This window comes from Oncorhynchus mykiss, chromosome 8, assembly GCF_013265735.2.
Source record: "Oncorhynchus mykiss isolate Arlee chromosome 8, USDA_OmykA_1.1, whole genome shotgun sequence".
NCBI classification, from domain to species: Eukaryota; Metazoa; Chordata; class Actinopteri; order Salmoniformes; family Salmonidae; genus Oncorhynchus; species Oncorhynchus mykiss.
In genome coordinates, this window is record NC_048572.1 from 46,440,481 (window position 1) to 46,459,533 (window position 19,053).

The 19,053-nt window shown below is 43.9% G+C and overlaps 1 protein-coding gene across 5 annotated transcripts in view; it reads left to right on the forward strand.

The window, feature by feature from the left end:
- wdr33 (WD repeat domain 33) overlaps nucleotides 1-19,053 on the forward strand; it is a 42,207-nt gene that overhangs the window by 20,561 nt on the left and 2,593 nt on the right. The window contains exons 8-21 of one of the 5 annotated variants that reach the window (XM_021612648.2): nucleotides 1,186-1,312; nucleotides 1,736-1,890; nucleotides 2,459-2,537; nucleotides 2,860-2,970; nucleotides 5,901-5,995; nucleotides 10,038-10,124; nucleotides 10,343-10,482; nucleotides 10,625-10,735; nucleotides 11,602-12,372; nucleotides 12,695-12,755; nucleotides 17,019-17,343; nucleotides 17,684-17,776; nucleotides 18,427-18,587; nucleotides 18,743-18,847. In XM_021612648.2, coding sequence (XP_021468323.1) covers nucleotides 1,186-1,312; nucleotides 1,736-1,890; nucleotides 2,459-2,537; nucleotides 2,860-2,970; nucleotides 5,901-5,995; nucleotides 10,038-10,124; nucleotides 10,343-10,482; nucleotides 10,625-10,735; nucleotides 11,602-12,372; nucleotides 12,695-12,755; nucleotides 17,019-17,343; nucleotides 17,684-17,776; nucleotides 18,427-18,587; nucleotides 18,743-18,847 — 2,421 coding nt within the window. The remainder of the gene's footprint in view (nucleotides 1-1,185; nucleotides 1,313-1,735; nucleotides 1,891-2,458; nucleotides 2,538-2,859; nucleotides 2,971-5,900; nucleotides 5,996-10,037; nucleotides 10,125-10,342; nucleotides 10,483-10,624; nucleotides 10,736-11,601; nucleotides 12,373-12,694; nucleotides 12,756-17,018; nucleotides 17,344-17,683; nucleotides 17,777-18,426; nucleotides 18,588-18,742; nucleotides 18,848-19,053) is intronic. The other 4 variants (XM_021612650.2, XM_021612651.2, XM_021612653.2 and 1 more) reach the window with 4 other exon arrangements.

Genomic DNA, 19,053 nt, shown 5'->3' on the forward strand with positions numbered 1-19,053 from the left:
AGTACCTCCCTCCCCTCCCCCTGATATTGTCTGGTTTAGTAAGGGAACCACAAGGCATTTGTGTTATGTGAGATGGAGTTGATTCAAACATTAACACCGGTATGAAGGACCCAGCAGACTGAGGACATTATTTTCAATGTACCTTGTATTTGTATAATTTTGAGTTAAGTTGAACATGTTTTTAAAAGCTATCAATCTAAGCTAGTTGGAATGTGTCAAGCCATGATTATCTAAGATGTGTCTTAGACTGTGAGGATGCTGAATCGCAGGGTATCCAATTTCTGGTGTGCAGATGATTTACACACACACACACACATTCACACACAGTCAATCTGCACCCATTTAAAGCCAGACAAAGTGAATGTCTTCTCAATCCTTCACCATGTTTTGTTTTTACATGGAAGTACATTATCACAAGCATATATCTATCTACCTGTGCACATATTCTTGAAATGGAACCCCTGTGTGTGCTTTCATGTAAATATTTAGGCCGAAAGGGTTACGCGCAAGAATGCACTGCTCACAATCACTTGATGTGAACTGTCATAAATCCCAACATATTTGTTTGTAGGATGTTAAACTGCTTATAGCAATGTCAGGTAAAACAAAGGCAACGTTTATTTGGTGTCATGTAGTGCTTATGTAGACCTGAAGAAGGACTTACTTACTACTTGTAGAATCAAAAGGTAAAATTGTTGAGTGCCTAACACCCAGAGGAATTGGCTTGGTTAATTTGTTCCAAATTTTTACAAGATCAACCAGTCATGTTATCACCAATGGTTTGTACACTCATGTATCTCCTATCACACAAATGTACACATTGTTAAACCTTGTTGGTGTCTCAATTACGTTTGTTCACCTCTTTTGCTCTCTCTTGGCATACACACACACACTTTGCAATCTTCCGGTATGTGTAATTACTTTGGATTTGGTCTGCCTCCAAATCTACTATTTTAATAATGTATGTGCATTGGTACAAGTATATTGCCCAAGTTGTATGTTTACTCACCCCACAGTGAGTGAGGGTGGAATTGAGTGACCCCCCTAAACACACCGTCTTTGTCACACACACCCGTGGACCGCACCACCTCTTACATTCACATACAAGTGAACGATAGTATATTTGTCCTGTCCTTTTGCCTCTGACACACACCTACAGATACTAAAGGTGTTCTTCCTCAACAGGTCATGGAGCTGACGTGAAGTGCGTGGACTGGCATCCCACTAAAGGCCTGGTGGTTTCTGGGAGCAAAGATAGCCAGCAGCCAATAAAATTCTGGGATCCCAAGACCGGACAGAGTTTGGCCACACTGTGAGTTTTACCCAAAGGCATCGGAAAGCGGCATGAAGCACCCCATCCCCAAAACCTAGAGCCGCCTGAGAAATGATCTAACAAAATGTGTTACTTCTCCGTAACAATTTGTGCTTTCTTGTTAAAATTGTTGTTACTATGTAGTTTCTCAGTAGATGACTGTTGGTAAAAGGAGCTGTAAAATAGTTCAATCCTTTTTAAAATGCTTGAGGCAACTTGGAGGATAGAAAGAAACTCATACCCTTTTACACTACCGTGCCAAGCTGATATGTACTGTGCTGGCTCTGATATTCGTCCTTTCCACACGGTTCAGGCAGCAACCTGATGCACAACCAAGCCTGCACAGCTCGGCTCTGCTTAGTAGTGTGTAAAAAGTGTCAGTACCTTACTCTCTTCCCATCTTTCACCCTACCTCTCTGTCAGTCACGCCCATAAGAACACGGTGATGGAAGTGAAGTGGAACCTGAACGGTAACTGGCTGCTGACAGCGTCCCGCGACCACCTGTGTAAGCTCTTTGACATCCGCAACCTCAAGGAGGAGCTGCAGGTGTTCCGGGGCCACAAGAAAGAGGCCACAGGTATGCTTTGGCTTGACTGACTTGACTTGGCCTATTCCATTTAGCACCTAGTTCAGCAAATGGCCTCTGCTGTAGTTAGAGGATTGTTATGCCAAATGTTTCTTAGTTTATTTACCCTTCAAATCAAATTTTATTTGTCACATACACATGGTTAGCAGATGTTAATGCGAGTGTAGCGAAATGCTTGTGCTTCTAGTTCCAACAATGCGGTAATAATCAACAAGTAATCTAGCTAACAATTCCAAAACTACTACCTTACAAGTGTAAGGGGATAAAGAATATGTACATAAAGATATATGAATGAGTGATGGTACAGAGCGGCATAGGCAAGATACAGTAGATACCCTCTGTATGCATGTGTGTGTGTGGATGAATATCATGAGTGTTTCTATGGATTGTTTCTGCTGTGCTCTGTCAAGGGTGTGAATACGTCCTCTATCGTTTTTACTGGTGCAGGAGCAACTCCTTGAGTTGACAGACCACTTTATTTTTGTGGTGATCCTGAGTTTGAGACATTAAACTTATGTTAGTGAAATATGTGTGTTAACCCTTTGTCTCCTGTCTCCAGCTGTAGCGTGGCACCCTGTCCACGAAGGCCTGTTCGCCAGCGGAGGCTCGGATGGATCCCTCCTCTTCTGGAACGTAGGGTAAGAGTGACAGCTCCAGCCTCAAATCGACACACAGGATCTCATTTCCTCTACCAATCACTTGCCAGAGGTTTGATTCCTTTGCCAGACTGTCATTTCAACGAACAACGTTTAAAAAAAAAAAAATCAGATTGCAAGCATTAATCGTGTGTAAGAGGCAATGCTCATAAATGTAGTCTGGATACCTCTGGAAGTGATAATTCCTACACAACCTATAGTCATGACATTAGACTTGTTACAAAGGACTGGGTTCATTACCAATTATGACTGTTTCATGTCACATCCTGCTCTTATCATTTATTCCTACTGTGCTTTCTGTCAGTGTGGAGAAGGAGGTGGGCGGAATGGAGATGGCCCATGAGGGCATGATCTGGAGCCTGGCGTGGCACCCGCTCGGGCACATCCTCTGCTCGGGATCCAACGACCACACCAGGTAAGCTTACAAGTTGCATACAGTGCATTCTGAAAGTATTCAGTCCTGTTGACGTTTTCCACGTTTTGTTACATTAGAGCCTTATTATAAAATTGATTAAATACAACATTTTCCTCAATCTACACTCAATACCCCATGATGACAAAGCAAAAACAGTTTTTTATACATTTCTGCAAATGTATTAAAAATAGTAAATAGATACCTTATTTACATAAGTATTCAGTCCCTTGAAATTTGAGCTCATGTGCATCCTGTTTCTATTAATCATCCATGAGATATTTGATTGGACATGATTTGCAAAGGCACACACCTGTCTATATACAGTCCCACAGTTGACAGTGCATGTCTGAACAAAAACCAAGCCATGTGGTCGAAGGAATTGTCCATAGAGCTCCGAGACAGGATTGTGTCGAGGCACAGATCTGGGGAAGGGTACCAAAAAATGTCTGCAGCATTAAAGGTCCCCAAGAACACAATGGCCAGACCCCGGACTTGAACCCGATCGAACATCTCTGGAGAGACCTGAAAATATCTGTGCAGCGATGCTCCCCATCAAACTTGACACAGTTTGAGAGGATCTGTAGAGAAGAATGGGAGATTCTCCCCAAATACAGGTGTGCCAAGCTTGTAGTGTCATACCCAAGAAGATTCAAGCATGTAATCGTTGCCAAAGGTGCTTCAACAAATTATTGAGTAAAGGGTCTGAATACTTACGTTAAAGTGATATTTCAGCTTTTTATTTTTAATACATTTGATACAATTTCTAAACATATTTTTGCTTTGTCATTTTGGAGTATTGTGTGTAGATTTAGGGGGGGAAACAATGTAATACATTTTTGAGTAAGGCTGTAACATAATAAAGTATGGAAAACTCAAGGGGTCTGAATACTTTCCGAATGCACTGTTTACACAAGACATAGAGAATCACAACAATGGTTGTACACGAACTCTCCACCCATACCAGAGTTTATATGGAACAAAAATATCAACGCAACAAATGGTGTGACCACCATTTGCCTCATGAGGCGTGACACATCGCCTTGGCGTACAGTTGATCAGGCTGTTGATTTTTGGAATGTTGTCCAACTCCACTTCAATGGCTATGCGAAGTTGCTGGATATTGGCGAGAACTGGAACACACTGTGGTACATGTCGATCCAGAGCATCCAAAACATTCTCAATGGGTGACATGTCTGAGTCTGGAAGCCATGGAATAACTAGGAAATGTTCAGCTTCCAGGAATTGTGTACAGATCTTTGCATCATGGGGCCGTACATTATCGTGCTGAAAAATTAGGTGATGCCGGCAAATGAATGGCATTACAATGGCCTCAGGATCTTGTCACATTATTTTTGTGCATTCAAATTGCCATTGATAAAATGCAATTTTGTTCGTTGTCTGTAGCTTATGTCTGCCCATACCGTAACCCCACCGCCACCACAACGTTGACATCAGAAAACCGCTCACCCACATGACGCCATACACTTGGTCTGCGGTTGTGATTCATTCTGGTTGGACATACTGCGAAATTCTCAAAACAACGTTGGAGGTGGCTTATAGTCGAGAAAGGAACATTAGATTATCTGGCAACAGCTCCGGTGGACATTCCTACAGTCAGCAGGCCAATTGCACGCTCCCTCAAAACTTGAGACATCTGTGGCATTGTGTTGTGACAAAACTGCACATTTTAGTGGCCTTTTATTGTCCCCAGCACAAGGTGCCCCTGTGTAATGAGCATGCTGTTTAATCAGCTTCTTGATATGCCACACCTGTAAGGTGGATGGATTATCCTTGTTAAGGAGAAATGCTCACTAACAGGAATGTAAACATTTGTGCACAACATGTTAGAGAAATAAACTTTTTGTGAATATGGAACATTTCCCTGGATTTTTTATTTCAGCTAATGAAACATAGGACTAACACTTATGTTGCGTTTTATATTTTTGTTCCGTGTAGACAGGGAAGCAAGACTAAATGGAATTGTTCATAAGGTTGAAAGATGAGGGTTTAACAATTCACTGATCTAGATCGGAATCCGGTTCAAAGGTTTAAGATACGAGCACGTTGGTCCGTGGGACTCTTAACTGATCCAAATGTGGCATGTATCGGTCAGAAAACCAATTAACTTTACCAACCACCGGTTCACTAATGTTTTTTACTCGCGTTACTTCCCTTTTCCCTTCCAAAAATGATTGTCTTTTCTGACTGAACTGGGGCGCCCTCTCCCATGTGTAACTGTCTATGACAGTAATGGATCTACAAGTCATCTCACATGCCGAGCCACCCCAATAGCTGTCATTATCCGTTGTAACATTTCTACGCATGGTGCACAGCTTCCAGCGAGAGGTAGGCCTTAATTTAGAATGGAAAACTCATGTTTAAATGCAACAAATGTTAGTGCATCGAATCTCAACTGATCAGTTTCAACTAAAACGTATCGTTCCTGTATCATATCGGAGCCTACATTGCTCTTGAATTATCTTGTCTTGCACACCCCTATTGATAGACCTTTCTCCCATATTTCCATTGTCCCATGGTTTGCTAATGGCTCTGTTGGTAGGTTTTGGGTTTGATTTCCACATTGGCCGCATACTGAATGTGTCGCGAGGTGCGGCAGATAGCGTGGGGCCATTAACCTAAAGGCCTCTAGTTCGAAATCACGAGCCGACCAGGTGAAAAGTTGTCTATGCCCTTGTGCAAGGCACTTAATCCTAATTGCTCCAGGGTCGCCGTTGATAATGGCAGACCCTGCTCGGACCCCACTCTCCAAGGGTGTCTCAGGGTAGGTGGGATATGCAAAAAAAAACACATTTCCAATTCACACATGAGTATATAATATACACCTGTGAAATAGGACAAATTATTGTTATTTTGGATGTCTGTTCTGGTGTGCTTTGAAGTATTTCCTGCATGATTTATATCCCTTTCAGTAAATTCTGGACGAGGAATCGGCCAGGGGACAAGATGAGGGACAGATACAATCTGAATTTGTTACCTGGGATGTCAGAGGATGGAGTGGAATACGGTATGATGTGTAGGAATATTTTGTGTGAGGTGTTAAGTATGTGTGAGGTGTAAGTAAGTGTGTGTGTGTGTGTGTGTGTGTGTTTGAATGTGTCTGTGTATAGAGCCCCACAGTGGAGGTGTTATAATACCCAGAAAACCTAGCAGTCAAACAGGGAAATGCTTCCAATCTTTTTTCCACAATTAATTTTGCCTGTAGGGGATTTTAGAATCACTTAAAATAAGGAATGTGTTTAGTGTAGGCTTGCCCTGGCATAATGTTTTGATAACCATGTAAATCTCTATAGGACAAGGTGACTTTTATCAATATGTTCGGCTCTATTTACTCTGTTTCCAAAATGCTAATTACCATCAAAGTAGACATGCAAGACTACAAATCCCTGCAAGCTCCTACACGTCATCTCTAGCAGACATCTTTGCTAACAGTTGTGTCAATTTAAAACTTGCATAAGACAGTTCACAGAATTGTCAATTTAATTAAATTTCCCCAGTTTATTTATTACAATTTCGCTAACATCAGATAGTTAATCCAGACATTCTTACCTTTGTCTCGATTCGGCAGTCAAATGCCAGATCATCATGGCACTTGTAGTTCTTTGATGGCCACATTAGCAGCTAATTAGCGTTTGTTTTTTTGGGGTAAATACAGGCGAATATATTGATAAAAGTCACCTTGTCCAAGAGAGATTTACACGGTTATGAAAACGTCACGCCAGGGTAAACCTACAGGAAACACAGCTCTTGTTTTAAGTGTTTCTAAAATCCCCTATCGAAAAATGTATGGTAGAAAAATTATTGGAACAATTTCCTTGTTTGACCGCTAGGTTTTATGGGTATTATGACTCAAACTGTGGTACTCGATTACTGGGCTGCACAACTGTGTTCACTAGGCAATGGACAGCAGATTATCCTTGTGCAGGGAGGATTATCTAAGCCATAAATGTTATACTTTATGATCTAAAATAGATTCACGACTTCGGGTCCAAGGCGTGGAAGAAAGAAACAGACAATCCAATGATTCTCAATTCCATTTGTGTTTGGGAGAGTTAATGAGGTGAAAAGAACCAATATCGCCAGGCAACCCTATTTGGAATAACCCCACTTTACCTCTAGTGTTTAATGACAACACCCTTAAGTCCTGGCACCAAAGTGGCATCATGACTTTTGAACATACTATGATGGATCTCTACTGTCATTCAATCAATTACAAGAAAGAAAGAGTTGGCTTATCCAAGGCCGATTTCTTTATGTACAATCACTTCAACAGAATCTGGATGAACTGATGTTTTGGGGCTGTTGCTGGGCAACACGGACTTTCAACTCCCTCCAAAGATTTTCTATGGGGTTGAGATCTGGAGACTGGCTAGGCCACTCCAGGACCTTGAAATGCTTCTTACGAAGCCACTCTTTCGTTGCCCGGGCGGTGTTTTTGGGATCATTGTTATGCTGAAAGACCCAGCCACTTTTCATCTTCAATGCCCTTGCTGATGGAAGGAGGTTTTCACTCAAAATCTCACGATACATGGCCCCATTCATTCTTTCCTTTACACGGATCAGTCGTCCTGGTCCCTTTGCAGAAAAACAGCCCCAAAGCATGATGTTTCCACCCCCATGTTTCACAGTAGGTATGGTGTTCTTTGGATGCAACTTAGCATTCTTTGTCCTCCAAACACGACGAGTTGAGTTTTTACCAAAACGTTCTATTTTGGTTTCATCTGACCATATGACATTCTCCCAATCTTCTTCTGGATCATCCAAATGCTCTCTAGCAAACTTCAGACGGGCCTGGACATGACACATCTGGCACTGCAGGATTTGAGTCCCTGGCGGCGTAGTGTGTTACTGATGGTAGGCTTTGCTACTTTGGTCCCAGCTCTCTGCAGGTCATTCACTAGGCCCCCCTGTGTGGTTCTGGGATTTTTGCTCACCGTTCTTGTGATCATTTTGACCCCACGGGGTGAGATCTTGCGTGGAGCCCCAGATCGAGGGAGATTATCAGTGGTCTTGTATGTCTTCCATTTCCTAATATTTGCTCCCACAGATGATTTCTTCAAACCAAGCTGCTTACCTATTGCAAATTCGGTCTTCCCAGCCTGGTGCAGGTCTACAATTTTGTTTCTGGTGTCCTTTGACAGCTCTTTGGTCTTGGCCATAGTGGAGTTTGGAGTGTGACTGTTTGAGGTTGTGGACAGGTGTTTTTTATACTGATAACAAGTTCAAACAGGTGCCATTAATACAGGTAACGAGTGGAGGACAGAGGAGCCTCTTAACCTCTAGCGACGAGCAATCTCGTATCCGGGAGCGTAATCATAGCCTCAAGCTCATTACCATAACGCAACATTAACTATTCATGAAAATCGCAAATGAAATGAAATAAATATATTGGCTCACAAGCTTAGCCTTTTGTTAACAACACTGTCATCTCAGATTTTCAAAATATGCTTTTCAACCATAGCTACACAAGCATTTGTGTAAGAGTATTGATAGCTAGCATAGCATTAAGCCTAGCATTCAGCAGGCAACATTTTCACAAAAACAAGAAAAGCATTCAAATAAAATCATTTACCTTTGAAGAACTTCGGATGTTTTCAATGAGGAGACTCTCAGTTAGATAGCAAATGTTCAGTTTTTCCAAAAATATTATTTGTGTAGGAGAAATCGCTCCGTTTTGTTCATCACGTTTGGCTAAGAAAAAAAAACGAAAATTCAGTCATTACAACGGCAAACTTTTTTCCAAATTACCTCCATAATATCGACAGAAACATAGCAAATGTTGTTTAGAATCAATCCTCAAGGTGTTTTTCACATATCTATTCGATGATAAGTCATTCGTGGCAGTTGAGTTTCTCCTCTGAAGCAAATGGAAAAATACACGCAGGTGGAGATTACGCAATAATTGCAACGGAGGACACCAAGCGAGCACCTGGTAAATGTAGTCTCTTATGGTCAATCTTCCAATGATATGCCTACAAATACGTCACAATGCTGCAGACATATTGGGGAAACGACAGAAAGTGTAAGCTCATTCCTTGCGCATTCACAGCCATATAAGGAGACATTGGAACACAGCGCCTTCAAAATCTGGGGCATTTCCTGTTTGAAATTTCATCTTGGATTCGCCTGTAGCATCAGTTCTGTGGCACTCACAGATAATATCTTTGCAGATTTGGAAACGTCAGAGTGTTTTCTTTCCAAAGCTGTCAATTATATGCATAGTCGAGCATCTTTTCGTGACAAAATATCTTGTTTAAAACGGGAACGTTTTTTTATCCAAAAATTAAAAGAGCGCCCCCTATATCGAAGAAGTTAAAGAAGTTACAGGTCTCTGAGAGCCAGAAATCTTGCTTGTTTGTAGGTCACCAAATACTTATTTTCCACCATAATTTGCAAATAAATTCATTAAAAATCCTACAATGTGATTTTCTGGATTTTTTTTCTCAATTTGTCTGTCATAATTGAAGTGTACCTATGATGAAAATTACAGGCCTCATCTTTTTAAGTGGGAGAACTTTCACAATTGGTGGCTGACTAAATACTTTTTTGCCCCACTGTATGTGAAAATGCTCATACCTGCTCGTAATGCATTAACTACTGCAATTTAAGATCATTCATAGGACATTTCATGCACTCCTGCCAGAATGCATGTAATGCACCCAGAAATGTCACATCTCTGTTGGAGATGCAAAAAGGAACTCTATTGCATGGTCATTTTGGGATAATGTACAGTATGTGCTATCATTTCATTGTGTCTCGAAAGTTCTGTAAGCTAGGTTTTATTGCTGCAAAGAAATGTATAGCTATCAATTGGAAAGCCTTGTATTCACCCTCAATAACAAACTGAAGAACTGAACTATCTAGTTAAAAACAGAAATATTTGGCAGAATTTGGAAAACACACGTTGATCACCTTAAAGAATGTTTTCTATAGTAGGTGTTTGAAGTACTATAGAAAAAAAGTTTTTTAACTGCAGCCAGACACGTGTCCGGTCAAGGTTACATGATGTCACCATTTGACTTGTGGTTCTGGGTCTGTTTGTTTTCCAGATGACATGGAGCCAAACAGCTTAGCTGCAATTCCTGGCATGGGGATCCCCGATCAGCTCAAAGCTGCCATGGAACAAGAGGCAAGCGGTGAGGACACACACGTACACACATTAACACTTCTCAAACAAATCTTTGTCTCATCTAAGTCAAAGAGATGGTTTGGGGGGGGGGTTTAAGGTTTACTTTTGCAGTTGAATTAGCTCTAATAAGGTTGCAGCAATGGGCTGTGATTTCCACAGTCTATACAGTTCCAGCAAGGTTGGAGTGGTAGATTGGTGGACTATGGGTAATTATGTTTTCTCAAGATAAAGAGACTGCAGCCGAGGAGGAGATGAGCATCCCGGGTCTGGATTGGGGGATTGAGGAGATTTTACAGAAAGACCAGAAGAAGGTGCCACAGAAGAAGGTCCCCTATGCCAAACCCATCCCTGCCCAATTCCAACAGGTAACTTAGTCTTGAGTCACTTTTGTATGCAAGAAGCAAGAAAAAGAAGCAAGACGGGTCTGTTGTGAGTAAATTTGAGTATTTGCTCTGTGACATTTCTCACTCTTTCTCCCTTTGTCTCCTCCCCCTTTCCTTCCTTCAGGCCTGGGCGGACAATAAGGTGCCTCTTGTGCCACCGGGAGGAGAGAAGAAAGAAAGGATGGATGAGAAGAAAATGGAAGGGAAGACAAACACCAACCCGATGATGCTAGAGGTGAGGTCCTCTTTGAAACAAAAAAATGTGACAAAAGTGTCAGTGACAAAAATGTGCAAGAGAAATGCATTTTAGGTCAAAGGTCAACAAACCTTGCCCTGCAGTGCAGCTACAGGCATTTGTTTCAGATTAAAAGGCTAGTTCATGCAAAGTCTATATTTGGGCCTTAACTTGAGTTGTGTCTGAAGGGCCATGGTGACAAAATCCACAATAATCCATTATTTACTTCAGGCTACCATTGTCAGATTTCATGAACGGAAACGGCCGGACCGATGTTAGCAGAACTGCACTACAAGCCGAAACTCCCTAAAAAATACTTCAAACTAAGTCTGATAGTTGGAGGTAGCGGGGATTTTTTTTACGTGCATACTGCTGAATTAATTGCTGGAATTTGGTTACTCAGAACTGGAACTATGTCCTCACGTAGCCACAGCACAGAGCATCTGTATGCATCTTCCACGGATGACGTCATTCCTCTGTGTTCCTCTCTTAGACCTGTATTGCTTTTCAGATGTGAACAAAACTGACCCGTGAACATAGGAAGTATCAGAGCATTACATTTTTTAAGTTTCATTGCAAAAATAACATTCTCGTGGGAAAGAAAACATGGACAGGTTCTTGCAAGTATCGACGCTAGTGTTTTTGAGGACGTTCCAGCTCGGCTGTTTACGTTCATGAAATCTGACGAAAATAATAGATTATTAGAAATAATAATAGAATAGATTATTATGGATTATTTCAACATGGTCCTTCAGACAGACACAACTGAAGTGAAGTGTAATTTTACTCAGATATAGATTTAACGTGAACTATCCTTTTAAATGATACGCTGAATCAGGAATGATAGGCTGAATCATTTTCCCCAGCAAATGAAGATGGACCGTATGAATCAGATGGACGGGAACATGCCTCCCCCAGGAGGTCCACAAGGACCCATGCCACCTTTCCCTGGCCAGGGAGGAACCATGCCCCCACCTCCTCAGGGCTTCCCCCAGTCCATGCCCCCTCAGCAGATGCCCCACAACATGGGGCCCCCCATGGGCCCTGGCGTCATGCAGGCTCCGTTCATGCGTCCGGGCCAGATGGGCCCCCCTCCAGGGTCCCAGCACCACCAGGGGCCTCCTCAGGGCATGATGGGTCCCCCTGACCTCCATGGGCCCCAAGGCATGCAGAGGCACCCCGGCCCCCACAGAAACATGGGCCCCCAGGGGCCTCACGGCATGCCTCCCGGACCCAGAGGGATGCAGGGCCCCCCCGGAAACATGCAGGGCCCCCCACCGGGAGGAATGATGGGGCCCCCTCCTCGAGGCCAGGGACCTCCACCACAGGGGGGCATGATGCCCCCTCAGGGGAATATGATGGGCCCACAGGGACCCATGCAGGGCGGGGTGGGAATGGGGCCTCCCATGCAGAACCCTCCCAGGACACACGGCAACATGCCAGGCATGGGGGGCATGCATGGGATGGGCAACATGCAGGGGCCACCCCCAGGTGGGATGCACGGGCCCCCACTGGGTAACATGCAAGGACCCCCCGGGAACATGCAGGGACCCCCTGGAAACATGCAAGGACCCCCAGGCAATATGCAGGGCCCACCAGGCAACATGCAGGGGCCTCCATCCTACATGCAGCACCAGGTGAGATTGTCAAACTAGCTGTAAAACAAAATAAATGTCAGAAATATGAAGGTAGGCTCATTTCATAAGAATGTGGCAAGAGCTTTTGTTGAATCTAAAGAGGTCTGGGGTGGGTAGTTCAGTGGTGGAAATTGTAGCAACATTGTCTTGTTGGTTAGCCAACTTGCTAGCTACATTGAGTTCAAAATAAAAAATTTAAGCAGTAGGGCTGTTTGTGTTGCAACATGAAATGATCCAAGATGGTTCAATTCAATGCTTACTGAAACGCCTCTTTGTGTTGTTTACAAAAAGTCTCAAATCCTAAAAACACCACTTCACACAGGTGGGACAAAACACTGGCCCCATGATGCATGGGATGGGACAGCAAGGACCCAATGGCAAAGGTAGGTGAACACAAATTCTCACGAGTCTAAGATAACGTTTTTTGGTCGCTTACACAGATTTGCAGATGTTATCGCAGTTGCAGTGAAATGCTTGTGTTTCTATCTTCAACAGTGCAGTAATACCTAGCAGTAAAAAAATAAACTATATACACATAATCCAGAAAAAACATCTGAACGCGCAATGTCAGAGACCGGAACAAAATACACTACATGGCCAAAGGTATTTGGACAACCTTTGAAATTAATGGATTCGGCTATTTCAGCCACACCCGTTGCTGACAGGTTTATAAAATCAAGTTCACAGCCATGCAATCTCCATCGATAAACATTGGCATTAGAATGGCCCGTACTGAAGAGCTCAGTGACATTCACCGGGGCAGCGTCAGTTTGCCACCAGTCCGTTTGTCAAATTTCTGCCCTGCTAGAGCTGCCCGGGGCAACTGTAAGTGCTGTTATTGTGAAGTGGAAACGTTTAGGCGCAACAATGGCTCAGCTGTGAAGTGGTCTAGTCACACAAGCTGACAAAACAGGAACACCGTGTGCTGTAGCGTGTAAAAATTGCCTCTCCTCAGTTGCAACACTCACTACCAATTTCCAAACTGCCTCTGGAAGCAACATCAGCATCAACTGTTCTTTGTGAGCTTCATGAAATGGGTTTCCATGGCCAAGCCTAAAATCACGATGCACAATGCCAAGCGTCGGCTCTGGAGCAGTGGAAATTCATTTTCTGGCGGTCCCACGGACAAATCTGAGTTTGGCAGATATCAGGAGAACGCTACCTGCCCCAATGCATAGTTCCAACTGTCAAGTTTGTTGGTGGAGGAATAATGTTCTGGGGGTGTTTTTTCATGGTTTGAGCTAGGCCCCTTAGTTCCAGTGAAGGGAAATTAGCATGCAATGACAGTTTGGGGAAGGCCCTTTCCTCTTTCAGCATGACAATGCCCTCTTGAAAAAAGTGAGGTCCATACAGAAATGGTTTGTTGAGATCTGTGTGGAAGAACTTGAATGGCCTGCACAGAGCCCTGACCTCAACTCCATCAAACACCTTTGGGGATGAATTGGAATGCTAACTGCGAGCCAGGTCTAATTGCCCAACATCAGTGCCCAACCTCACTAATGGTCTAATGGTCTTGAATGGAAGCACGTCCCCGCAGCAATGTTCCAACAACTAGTGGAAAGCTTTCACAGAAGAGTAGAGGCAGAAGTATGTGGCGTGTGTGTGTACAGTGCCTTGCGAAAGTATTCGGCCCCCTTGAACTTTGCGACCTTTTGCCACATTTCAGGCTTCAAACATAAAGATATAAAACTGTATTTTTTTGTGAAGAATCAACAACAAGTGTGACACAATCATGAAGTGGAACGACATTTATTGGATATTTCAAACTTTTTTAACAAATCAAAAACTGAAAAATTGGGCGTGCAAAATTATTCAGCCCCTTTACTTTCAGTGCAGCAAACTCTCTCCAGAAGTTCAGTGAGGATCTCTGAATGATCCAATGTTGACCTAAATGACTAATGATGATAAATACAATCCACCTGTGTGTAATCAAGTCTCCGTATAAATGCACCTGCACTGTGATAGTCTCAGAGGTCCGTTAAAAGCGCAGAGAGCATCATGAAGAACAAGGAACACACCAGGCAGGTCCGAGATACTGTTGTGAAGAAGTTTAAAGCCGGATTTGGATACAAACATATTTCCCAAGCTTTAAACATCCCAAGGAGCACTGTGCAAGCGATAACATTGAAATGGAAGGAGTATCAGACCATTGCAAATCTACCAAGACCTGGCCGTCCCTCTAAACTTTCAGCTCATACAAGGAGAAGACTGATCAGAGATGCAGCCAAGAGGCCCATGATCACTCTGGATGAACTGCAGAGATCTACATCTGAGGTGGGAGACTCTGTCCATAGGACAACAATCAGTCGTATATTGCACAAATCTGGCCTTTATGGAAGAGTGGCAAGAAGAAAGCCATTTCTTAAAGATATCCATAAAAAGTGTCGTTTAAAGTTTGCCACAAGCCACCTGGGAGACACACCAAACATGTGGAAGAAGGTGCTCTGGTCAGATGAAACCAAAATTGAACTTTTTGGCAACAATGCAAAACGTTATGTTTGGCGTAAAAGCAATACAGCTGAACACACCATCCCCACTGTCAAACATGGTGGTGGCAGCATCATGGTTTGGGCCTGCTTTTCTTCAGCAGGGACAGGGAAGATGGTTAAAATTGATGGGAAGATGGATGGAACCAAATACAGGACCATTCTGGAAGAAAACCTGATGGAGTCTGCAAAAGACCTGAGACTGGGACGGAGATTTGTCTTCCAACAAGACAATGATCCAAAACATAAAGCAAAATCTATATTGGAATGGTTCAAAAATAAACATATCCAGCTGTTAGAATGGCCAAGTCAAAGTCCAGACCTGAATCCAATCGAGAATCTGTGGAAAGAACTGAAAACTGCTGTTCACAAATGCTCTCCATCCAACCTCACTGAGCTCGAGCTGTTTTGCAAGGAGGAATGGGAAAAAATGTCAGTCTCTCGATGTGCAAAACTGATAGAGACATACCCCAAGCGACTTACAGCTGTAATCGCAGCAAAAGGTGGCGCTACAAAGTATTAACTTAAGGGGGCTGAATAATTTTGCACGCCCAATTTTTCAGTTTTTGATTTGTTAAAAAAGTTTGAAATATCCAATAAATGTCGTTCCACTTCATGATTGTGTCCCACTTGTTGTTGATTCTTCACAAAAAAATACAGTTTTATATCTTTATGTTTGAAGCCTGAAATGTGGCAAAAGGTCGCAAAGTTCAAGGGGGCCGAATACTTTCGCAAGGCACTGTATATGTGTATATATACACCACCGTTCAAAAGTTTGGGGTCACTTAGAAATATATATATTTTTTTTGTCCATTAAAATAACATCAAATTGATCAGAAACACAGTGTAGACATTGTTAATGTTGTAAATGACTATTGTAGCTGGAAACAACGCTGTGTACTACTCCCTTCACAGAACAGCGCAAACTGGCTTTAACCAGAATAGAAAGAGTGGGAGGCCCCGGTCCACAACAGAGCAAGAGGACAAGTACATTGGGGTGTCTAGTTTGAGAAACACCTCACTAGTCCTCAACTGGCAGCTTCATTAAATAGTACCCGCAAAACACCAGTCTCAATGTCAACAGTGAAGAGGCAACTCCAGGATACTGGCCTTCTAGGCAGGTTTCCCATGCTTGTTCAATGAACCATAAACAATTAATGAACATGCACCTGTGGAACGGTCGTTAAGACACTACCAGCTGACAGACGGTAGGCAATTAAGGTCACAGTTATGAAAACATAGGACACTAAAGAGGCCTTTCTACTGACTCTGAAAAACACCAAAAGAAAGATGCCCAGAGTCCCTGCTCATCTGCGTGAAGGCATGAGGACTGCAGATGTGGCCAGGGAAATAAATTGCAATGTCAGTACTGTGAGACGCCTAAGACAGCGCTACAGGGAGACAGTGGCAGACCACGTGTAACAACACCTGCACAGGATCGGTACATCCGAACATCACACCTGCGGGACAGGTACAGGATGGCAACAACTGCCCGAGTTACACCAGGAACACACAATCCCTCCATCAGTGCTCAGACTGTCCGCAATAGGCTGAGAGAGGCTGGACTGAGGGCTTGTAGGCCTGTTGTAAGGCAGGTCCTCACCAGACATCACCGGCAACAACGTCGCCTATGGGCATAAACTCACCATTGCCTATGGGCACAAACTCACTGTTGCCTATGGGCACAAACTCACTGTTGCCTATGGGCACAAACTCACTGTTGCCTATGGGCACAAACTCACCGTTGCCTATTGGGGTAACATCTCACAGCCAGAACTGTCTAATCTGGTGCAGTTCATGAGGAGGAGATGCACGGCAGTACTTAATGCAGCTGGTGGTCACACCAGATACTGACTGTTACTTTTGATTTTAACCCCCCCTTTGTTCAGGGACACATTATTCCATTTCTGTTAGTCACATGTCTGTGGAACTATTTCAGTTTGTCTCAGTTGTTGAATCTTGTTATGTTCATACACATATTTACACATGTTAAGTTTGCTGAAAATAACAGTGAGAGGACTTTTCTTTTTTTGCAGAGTTTACATATAATGATGCGTAAAGACAGTATATGAATAGTAAAGATGTGTACAGCAGTCGTTATAGAGGATGACTTATATTTCAGTATGTGCCCTCTGTTGTGATGTCTCCGATTCTCCCAAGGAGATACCCGAGGGCCCCCCAACCACCACATGGGTCCTCCACCTGGGGGCCAGGGGCAGGGCGGCCCTGGGGGCCCTGACCAGGGCTCTGGTTCTTACTGGGGAGACTCTCAGCAGGGGCGCCGATCCAACGACTTCAATGAAGGTGGCCAGGACTTCCACGGACGGGGAGAGGAGAGCTGGAGGAGAGGGTCCAGCCAGGAATACCAGGGAGGCCACAGAGGAGGGGGGCAAGGGGGAGGAGGGGGAAATGGGGGAAACTGGGGCTCTTCTGAGGAAAGATTCCCCCGTGATGGAGGAGAGTTCCGAGGTCGCAGGGACGACAGGTGAGCTTACCTTGCTTTTTGGTTGTGACCTTTAACCTCGCGTCTGTCTAAACTTACGTCCGTGCCGCCACCTCTACCGGCTCTCTAACCTACATCTTTATACTTACTTGAAATCTCACCTAAGCTCTCATAGTGTTTACCTGTACCTCTACACCTTAAATCTCACCTCTTACCTACTTTTTCATCATTCTCATCTTAACCCAAACCTTCGTCATCAGGGAACCCCCTCTTTCAAACCTACCTTTGCTCTGACCCTTAACTTACTATATTAGTGGATCTATGAGTTGCTTCTGCCTCGGGTTGCTCAAACTATGGGCTTATGTGCGTGTGTGCATGTCAGGTTTGGTGGTTATGGGAGTCCAGGAGAGGAGTTTGACCAGAGGCAGAGAGACAGACTGCCTCCACCAAGGCATGGCCAGGACTCAGACGACACGTGGGTCTAACTTTCCTACTAACTCGCCTACTAACTCACTGTACCTACCAACTCGCCAACCAGCTTTTCTACTGACTCACAAACTGTCCTAACTGGCAACCTAGCCTTCCTACAAACTCGTCGACTAACCCGCAGACCAACTTTCCTACTAACTACGTACTGTCAAAATACACTGTAAAAACTAGAACACAGATATTATGCATACCAAGGCCAGGATTCAATCCAAGTCGCATTATAGAGCAGTGCATTATAACAGACTTTTAAAGGTAATTTACTCTTGAGCCGACATGTGCATAGTTCACCCTGAATGCAATCGCTGCAAATGTCTGGGAAAATGAATTTAAAAGGTGTGTTGTCGGCTGTCTAGTGCACTGCTTTTTAATTTCCCAAGTTATCTTAGTGGATGTTTCCTCTAAAAAACAGCAGCGGAGGTTCTGTTTTGAATCATGTATTTTGACTAGCAGTTGCAGTATCACATATCACACTGCTGAGAGTAAGCACAATCATATGTGATTTGCTTTATAGCCTTAGTGTCCTGAAGTGTGAACCTCTCCTTTTTCGAAGGAAAGGGTAAAGCATGGACAGTGGAGCATGGATGTTTCATCGGGCCTTCTGTATCTCCACTCAAACGGCGTCTCTTTTCTGTGCAGGTACAGAGGGGTTGGACAGGGTCGCCCTGGGGGGAGGGGGTTCCCTGATGAGTTTGGTGGGCAGGAAGAGAACTTTGACACCTCAAATGAGATGGCCGGAGGTTGGGACAACGGAGGGAGGGGGAGACCCCCCCGAGGAGGGGGCCCACCCAGAGGAGGAGGTGAGACCAGCTGAGTTTGTGTTGTCTGTCCCTCTTTTATGATCTATCTGTCTCTGTCCTTATCTAGTTCTCTCTCTACCTCTTTCTCGTCTGTCTGTATCTGTCCATCAATCTATGGGTCCTATCTTTCATTCATCCCTCGGTTGTTACCTCAGGTGGTGGTGGTGGACGCCAGGGCTTGCTCCCCACCCCTGATGAGTTCCCCCCACACTATGAGGGAGGCAGAAGTCAGGAGGCCTGGGAGGGCGGGCAAGATCAAGGTAAAGGGGCTGTCTTATCGAACCAGGGTTGCGTGGCAGGCCAACAGCTCCCAACGCTAGCCACAAGGAAATAATAGCATAGTAGGCTAACCCTTACAGAAATCATGGCTAGCAGCCAGTCTCACTCCACGTAATGTATACGTTCAAGATAGTGAAAGGGCTAATCAATGTATATGGCAGCCCCAGAGGATTTTTAGTGCGACACT